This window comes from Pipistrellus kuhlii, unplaced genomic scaffold (genome assembly GCF_014108245.1).
Source record: "Pipistrellus kuhlii isolate mPipKuh1 unplaced genomic scaffold, mPipKuh1.p scaffold_m20_p_17, whole genome shotgun sequence".
Classification (NCBI taxonomy): Eukaryota; Metazoa; Chordata; class Mammalia; order Chiroptera; family Vespertilionidae; genus Pipistrellus; species Pipistrellus kuhlii.
The window spans coordinates 1,622,610-1,630,824 of record NW_023425482.1 but is presented as its reverse complement, the minus strand read 5'-3'; the positions used below and the strand labels follow the sequence as shown (position 1 = coordinate 1,630,824).

General features: G+C 49.6%; 2 protein-coding genes across 3 annotated transcripts in view; one reads left to right on the top strand and one right to left on the bottom strand.

Moving 5' to 3' along the window:
* Positions 1-622: 622 nt before the first annotated feature.
* GAPDHS (glyceraldehyde-3-phosphate dehydrogenase, spermatogenic) overlaps positions 623-8,215 on the top strand; it is a 10,524-nt gene continuing 2,931 nt past the window's right edge. The window contains exons 1-4 of one of the 2 annotated variants that reach the window (XM_045582543.1): positions 623-1,025; positions 3,564-3,875; positions 4,656-4,752; positions 4,912-5,018. In XM_045582543.1, coding sequence (XP_045438499.1) covers positions 961-1,025; positions 3,564-3,875; positions 4,656-4,752; positions 4,912-5,018 — 581 coding nt within the window. In that variant the 5' untranslated portion in view covers positions 623-960. Of the gene's footprint in view, positions 1,028-3,563; positions 3,876-4,655; positions 4,753-4,911; positions 5,019-8,215 lie in introns of both variants that reach the window. The other variant, XM_045582542.1, reaches the window with a different exon arrangement.
* ATP4A (ATPase H+/K+ transporting subunit alpha) overlaps positions 2,203-8,215 on the bottom strand; it is a 27,519-nt gene continuing 21,506 nt past the window's right edge. Inside the window, exon 23 of the mRNA XM_045582528.1 lies at positions 2,203-2,607. The gene's annotated coding sequence lies outside the window, so the exon portion shown is untranslated. The remainder of the gene's footprint in view (positions 2,608-8,215) is intronic.

Genomic DNA, 8,215 nt, shown 5'->3' with positions numbered 1-8,215 from the left:
GGGTTAACAAATAGGCAAGAATGCATGCCTTGTGGGTGACAATGAACAAGTAAATCAAAACTAGGTCGCGACAAACTGCATGGAAAGCCACAAGGAAAAGAATGGGGTTTAGAGACATTTGCTGTGAGGAAAATAAAAAGAATAGCATAACTCTGGAATAGTTTTAGACTTGGAACAGCCAACTTAGAATGGGAAGTCAGACAGGCTTCCTGACAGTTGGGTACATTGAGGGGGTGAGGATGATGGCAGGTAGTGACTGAGAAAGAAGAAAACTTTAGATAGTGAGTCAGGAGGGTCTCTTTTAAATGTTAACACCTGCCCTGACCCCTGGCCAGTGTGGTTCAATTGGTTGAGCATCATCCAAAAGGTCACTGGTTTTATGCCCTCTCAGGGCACATGCCCAGGTTGTGAGCTTTATCCCTGTAGGAATGTGTGCAAGACAACCTATTGACATTTCTCTCTCCCTCTCCTTTCCATTCTCTCTAAAATCAATAAAAGCATGTTTTTTAAATAAAGGGCAACACCTGAGAGAAACTAAGAGGCAGCCAGCTGAGGGGAGGCCTCCGATGGGCTTCTAAAGAACAGCAGGAGTAACTATGGGGGAACGGGGATGTGTGTCCAGGAACAGTGCGAAGCCAGTGTGCTTAGGAAGAGAGAGAATGGTTTTGAGGGCCAGTGTAAAAAGTTGGATTCCATTCTAGACACTAGCGGTGGCATTGGAATGGTGGTGCACAATGTGCAGACAGCACACCCCCACTGGGATGGGATGGGCCCTTTGTACCACTGCCTCTGTGACATCACTGGACTATGACGTCACGGCAGAAAGCTCTTGCCCCGCTGGCCCCGCAACCCGCGCCGCAGTAACATCCCCGCGTCGCAGGAACATCGCAGTAACATCTCCGCTCGCAGTAACATCGCGGCGAGTCCCTGGGCAGCCAGGCCATGAAATTTTAGGAGGCCATGCGGAAGCGCGACATCGTCCTCACCAATGTCACCGTGGTCCAGCTGCTACGAAAGCCATGTCCCGGTGAGGGAGGAGGCGGAGGAGCCCGCTGGGAAGGGGGAGGGCGGGGGCGAGGGAGGATGGGAACAGCGCTCTCTGGGTCGGAGTCCCCTTCATAGAATGTCGGTAAGAGGGGCAAGAGGCGCACTCTGGCCAACCGGCTTTTCCATCCAGCTTTCCTCCCACCCCCAGCCACCCCTCCCCAGTCGACCACCAGAGTTTGCTAGTCTAGTGGTTTCCATCTCACGCTTGTGGTGGAAGGCTAGAAGCAGGGGCTGGGATGGAAGCAGGAGCCGAGTTTAAGAGGGGGCGGTTCTGTGGTCAGCCTCTGGAGTTGAGAAGCTCCGGGAGGGAGGTTTCACCTGAAATTGATGCTCCCATCGACCAGGGCGGAAGAGCCGCTTGGGAGATGGGGGGCTTTGTCCCTCCCTGTATTGCACCAAGCCAGGACACTTGCAACCTCCCAGGGCTGTGCCCAGCGCTTCGCTAGCGTGCACTTATTGAAGCCTCACAACCACACAGTGAGGTCAGCAAGTTTAGTTCCCTTTCAGAGAGCGCAGACCACTTTCCTTAGGTCTCTCCCGCTGGAATCGTACAGTTGGGACTCGGAGTCCCGCTCACAACCACTGGGCAGCCCTAAGTCACCCAGTTGGAAGTGCGCATGTACACACACACACACACTCCAACCCAAGGAGCCCAGGTCTTTGGGAGGCAACCACAATCCCTCCCGGCCTCTTCACTTCGGGTTGGGGCTTGGGGGGGTGAGAAACAGACAGGAAGCTCCTCCCCAAGAGGCTAGGCGTGGCCCGGGCTTAGGTAACACTCTGGGGCCTTGAGCCCGCTGGGCCTGGGTTTCCCTTTGTAAAGTGGATTTGTAGCATAAGTCTCACAGGATTCTGTAAGCCGATGCACATGGAGCTCAGCACAGCACCGTCACTGTAATTGGCAGAGCGCACCTGTGACAGCGCTTCACCTACAGAAGCAGCTCCGCTGGGCTCCACCTGCTCAGCAAAGTAACTTTTCTCCAGCCCGGGACCCCACCCCTAGAGTGGAGGGAAGTTGGGAGTTTTAGGTGGAGGTGTGGATTCGTCCCTACTTGTAATCCAGATGGACAAATATCCTTTGTTATAGCAGAAACAGAACCCCAAGGAATGTAAACATCCTAAGGTCACCAATAATCACAGGGCCTCTGCCACCAATAAAGACTAATACGTTTATGAACTTGTACTGCTACTGCAACCACCCACAGCCCAGCTTCAGGCCACAAGGTCTGTGGCAGCCCAGAGAGGTCAGGGAGACAGCAGGCCAGCTGGCCCTGGCTCCTAGCCACTTCACTTCCCCAGTGCTTTAGATTCTAGTCGTGCCAAAGCCAACTCCCATCTTCATCCTCGGGGCTCTCTCCATCCCCTTCTCTCCCTTTCCTCATCAATACTTACTATCAGACTTCCTCCCCTGTATTAAAATCAGCACTTGAGATTTCACTGAATCCTCCCAAAAGCCCACAAGGAGAGGGTCAGATGTGATGACCGGAAGTAAGTCAGAGAGGGTCATTAACTTGCACAAGGCCAGATGCCAAGTAGTTGAGCCAGGGATGACAAGCAGACCTGATCTCCAGTATGAAACCCTCTGCTAGGCAGACCGCTGACTGCTGTCTCCACATCTCCCCTCCTCTTAAACCTTCACCTGGAGCTCAGATAGCACACCTCCAACCACAGGTGTTTGAATATGCAATAAGGGAGTGGGAGTGTGTGTTTAGAGAGCCAGAAGCTGATAAAGATCTCCGTTTGTTTCATGTTCTGGTACATCTGTATTCCCTAAACTTTTCTGAGTATAAGAATCACCTTAAATACGTAACTATCAACAAATGAATCTAAAAACCAAGGGAATAAAAAATCTGATGAACAATATTAACTGGTGAATATAATAGAATCAGGGGTATAGAAAGGGAGTGGACTGACAATTCTCGGGGAAAAGGGGAGTGGGGGGTGCGGGAAAAGACTGAACAAAAATCGTACATCTATGGATGAGGACAGTGGAGGGAGGGGGTAAGGGCAGAGGGTGGGGTAGGAACCTGGTGGAAAGGAGCTATGGAGGGAAAAAAGAGGAACAATTGTAATAATCTAAACAATAAAGATTTATTAAATTTAAAAAAAATCACCTTAAGTGCTCCTTAAAAACACTTGAGCTCAAAACAGACCTACTGAGTCAGATTTCCCTAGGAGGCACAGACCACTGGGCTACATGAATTATCAGACCATTTGGGGAAAGGTCTTCGAAATACTAATGTATGCTGAATGTTCCCAAACTATTGTCATAAGCGCTACATATATTATCATCTCATTTAATCCTCACAGTGACCCTCTGAGAGTACTATTATCTCCATTTTAGAAAGAAAACTGAAGCACAGAGTGTCACCCCAAGCTACTGTTAAAAATACATAGTACCCACTGAATTAGCATCACCAGGGAAGGGGCCCTGGCACTGAAATTTTAAAGCAAGCCCATCCTCTATCCATTTTGTGGATCAGGTAGGTTTGGGAAATACGGCTCCTTTTCTCTCACTGTGATTGTGCAGCTCATTGCCACACTCCACTCCTCCCAACAGTGATCAGACCACCACCACCACCACCACCACAAAAAGTTGAGGCAGAGCCAGAGCCAGAGCCAGAGCCAGAGCCAGAACCAGAGCCAGAGCCACAGCCAGAACCAGAGCCAGAGCCAGAGCCAGAGCCTATCAAGGAGGAAGCCCCTCCTCCTCCTCCTCCTCCTCCCCCTCCTCCTCCTCCACCTCCTCCTCCTCCTTCTCTACCTCTTCCACCTCCTCTAACTAAGAAGCCTTCTGCGATTCGGGAACTGACTGTTGGCATCAATGGGTAAGTCAGCCCTGGCCTCCGAGCCTTCCTGAAGCTGTAGGGCCCAGGCATTCCTCCAGTTACTGAATATCCACATTTCTCACCAACAATGCTTTCATTTTGTGCACGTGGGGGGGTGGGGGGGGAGTAGTCAGACAGGGCTTTGCTTATTCTGATGGGAAAACAACTATCAACTAAGGAACATTTGGTTTGCTGATGTGTGAATGAACAGTATGGAGTATATTTAGGACTGGAGAGGCCAGTGTTAGCTGGGGTGTCAGGAAAGACCTCTGGGAAGTGACCCTGGAGTGAAGCCGTGTGGCAGCTGTGCAGCAAGCAATGGCTCGGAGGTAGAGGTGGCAGTGCAGCGTGCAAAGGACAGGCAGGAATTCAGTGCTGGTGTGGAGCAAAAAAGGCAGAAGAGGAAGGAATGTAGTGGAAAGCAGACGGGCCTGGTAAGCCATGGTAAAGAATTTGGATCTGGTTTTATTGATAGGGTTGTGGAGGTTTTCAGGCCAAGAGACATAATCAGACCTGAAATTATGAAAAATCCATCCAGCTACACGATTAGGAATAGGGTAAAGGGTGGATGGGTGAGGAAGCGGGCAAATCGGTTAAACTGGTGAGATCATCAGCAAGGTGATAGCTGCCTGCAAAGGGTTGGTTGCCTTCTTCCCCGAGACCAATGAGTCCCACCCAGTTCCCTTGAGAAGCCTCCTGTTACCCCCTTTTTTCCTGTCCCCTCCTCTGCCTGCTGGCTGAGGATTTTGAAAACAATCCCACAATCCCTGTGCTGGACAGATTTGGACGCATCGGCCGCCTGGTGCTGCGAGCTTGCATGCAGAAAGGTGTTAAGGTAGTAGCAGTGAACGATCCATTCATTGACCCGGAATATATGGTGAGTAGCAGGTAAAGGGTACGACCGGGGGGTTCAAGGGTGCTCTCTGGAAGGTTCTCAGCTGCAATATGAAACCTTCACCAAGGCAGGATTCCTTAGGGATGCTTGCTCCCCTAACCCTGCCTCCCCCAAGATCAAGAGCCATTCTGTCTCCCACAGGTGTACATGTTTAAGTATGACTCCACCCATGGCCGATACAAGGGAACTGTGGAATACAAGAATGGACGGCTGGTTGTGGATAAACAGGAGATCAGTGTCTTCCAGTGGTAAGGGCAGCTGTCTGATGCATGCCTACAACAAAATAATGGAGGGGGTGTAAAGATGACAAGAATGGGATCCCAGCCTCTCACTTGGGATTCATAACCCCTCAGCATGTATGTATCTTGGTACTGGTTTGAAGAGGGAGGTCTCAGAGAAGTCTGTGACTGCTAAAATGGTTAGGAAGCACTTACTTAGAAGATGCTCCCCCTATTCTCAGTAATACTTTTGATTTAATGCACATTTGCAAGTTTTCGCACAGACATATCAATTCAACATGTCTAAAACGCACCTCTTGATTCTCCATCAACCCCCAAACTTATTCATCTCCCTTCCCAGGAAGCGACATCGCCATCTGGCCAAGTGCTCCTACTCGGTTCTTACACAGCAACCACAGTGGCCTTTTTAAAAACGTCAACTGGGCCATTACTGCCCTACTTAAACCCTCCCATTACCCCACAAATAAAATCCCAGCTCCTGATAGGGCCCCACAAGCACTATGAGCCCTACGCCTGAGCCTTCTAATGTAATCTCAGCCACACTGGCCATCCACCTCTTGCCCCATTATTAGATGCTCCAAAGACATCAAGAAAACTAAAAATTTATAAAATGGAAAATAGTGAACCTACTTCATATCTCTAATGTAAATTACTGGCCACTGCTGGCCCTGGTTTGACATATACTTGTGCTTGCATGCTCACAAGCCTTTCCAGCGCTCCTCCCAGCAGATCCACTCCCAGCCCCCTCTCATTTATTAGGGTGCTGGGGGATGTGAATAAATGAGGGACAAGGAAGGCTTGTGGTTAGGTGATCAGGGCTCGGTGCAGGGAAGGGGTGGAGGTGGGGATTGGAACATGGGTGAGAGAAGCTTCTTGACCCAAGTTTGAAATCATAACCAAAACCAATTCTGGCACAGAGGTCATTACTCAGACATACCATGTCCTCTCCTTCCTCAACCTGGGCACCATTGTTCCTGCCACTTGCAGCATTCTCCCAATCACTGTGCAGCCCTACTCGGGTTCTGCCTTGTCAGGTCACTGCAGTGGTTATTCCCCGCGCCACCCCACTGTCACTGCACTGTGGGTGTTCCCAGGCACAAAAGTGATGTTGCTTTTGGATGCACTTTACCCTGCTCCACCCTTTCTAGACAGGCAACCTTGGGCTAGGGAAGTGAATTTCCTTGAGCCTATTTCTTCTTGTAACTGATGGGGTGGGGATCAGATCCATTGCACGTAGCACAGCCAAAGTTAAACAGTCATGTGGGGAGCACTGAGAAGGGCATTTTCCCACAAGGCCACAGCCTCCTTGCAGGAAGAATCCTATCCTACAGTGCAGACCCTGGCTCTGGGAATACTCAGTACTTCCTTGAATGAATGAATGGAATCCTCAAAACAAAACCCTGCGCAGGAAGGCAGGGCCTAACAGTCTAGGGGAAAGGGCTGGGTCTTTTGAGGTAGCAACTTAACCACTGTTGCAGAGAAGTTTGTTGAGTAGCCCTCCTCCCTAACTCAGAAGGCAGGACATGGGGAGCACCTCACAAAAGAGGTAATTGAGTCAAATGATGAAAAGTATGACCTGACAGGGAAGATGACCAAGAAAAGAGAACCATGTGTGGTGGCCCAGGGAGAAGAGAGGAAGCTACTCATTCATTCCTTTAATCTGGTATGCAGCCAGTACAGATCTTAGGACCAACCTATCTGTGCTTCCAGCCAGCTCTGTCTCCTACCCCTTCACCTCTGCCCTGGCTTCTCTGGAGAATGCCAACAAGGGTGTGAGGTTAAATGATTCAGTGAAGGCGAAGCACTTAAAACATGGGCACATGGCAGGTGTTCAGTAAACATGTGTAGATGGCTAATAAAAAATAGCACTACAAACACTATCTGAACCTCTTTGGAGGAAGCAGGCTCAATGACAAAGGAAATAGGCATAACCCTTTTGCCTTTAGAGCGATCTAAAAGATGAGATAGATGCTAACAAAAAATCACAAAAGCAAATACTGCAGTTGTGATAAGTCCTGTGAAGAAAGACTCATATACAAACCAAAAAGAGCAATAATATTTAATGTTCCAAATGCAAACTACCAAGTTTAAAAAAAAAATTATATATATATACATATATATATATATATATATATATACACACACACACACACACACACACACACACACACACACAGAGGTGTGTAAATATATATATATATATATATATATATATATATATATATGCATGCCTAAGCGACTGTTACAACCCAACGACATGAATAACCGGTCAACCAGTTGCTATGATGCACACTGACCACTAGGTGGGGAAGACACTCAACACAGGAGCTGCCCCCTGACAGTCAGTGCACTACCAAAGCCAACCTCCTGCAGCCCCTCCTCCCAGCCAGCCAGCCCCCCAATAGGCCTCAATTGCCGGCCAGGCCGAGGGACCACACCTGTGCACAAATTCATGCACTGGGCCTCTAGTAAATTTATAAAAGTGGAAACCAAAAAGGCCTTGATCTTTCTGATGTAAAATAGTAACCACTGCTGACCCCAGGGTAACCTGAGGCTACAGTTCCACCCCTCTTCCCCATTGCTCCCAGGATGTAGTGCCCGTCTTCAGGGACTTGCTCAGCCTCTGGCAGTAGGCTCCCTGTTGCAGAAGCTGAGTGACAGAGACAAGAGGCAAAGAGGGCCACGGTGAGGTTGTGAGGGCAGGGAATCAGAAGCAGTGCAGCAGGCCTCACCCTTCTGGAGTCTACATTCTAGGCAACATATGTAGAAAGGGACTGACCTGGTTGGCCATAGTCAGGGGTGGTCCCCTGGAGACAGAGGGTGATTGAGACTGAGTAGGGGAGGTGGCACTTATATATAGCAGGGCATAGCAGGGGAATGGCAGTCAAGGTAGGAGTCCACAAGAGCTGTTCGCAATGTATTAAGATAGGAATGGCAGGGCTGGGAGTGTCAGATCTCCTGTCTCAGCAGCTTTGTACTTGCTGCTCCTTTGGCCTGGAAAGCTTTCAGCCTCCCTCCTCAGCAAGCTGCCAAGAGGCAAGACTAGCAGGGTCAAATCTACCTGGGATAGCTAAGTTATATGGGGGGTGGAGAGAAGAGATGGTTACAGGCCAGGTGGAAGGTGTCTAGTCAGCCTTTCAAACAGTAATGGCCAGGGATTATGAAGGCAAGGCCGTGCAAGGGAGACTGATACATAGCCCTGCCAC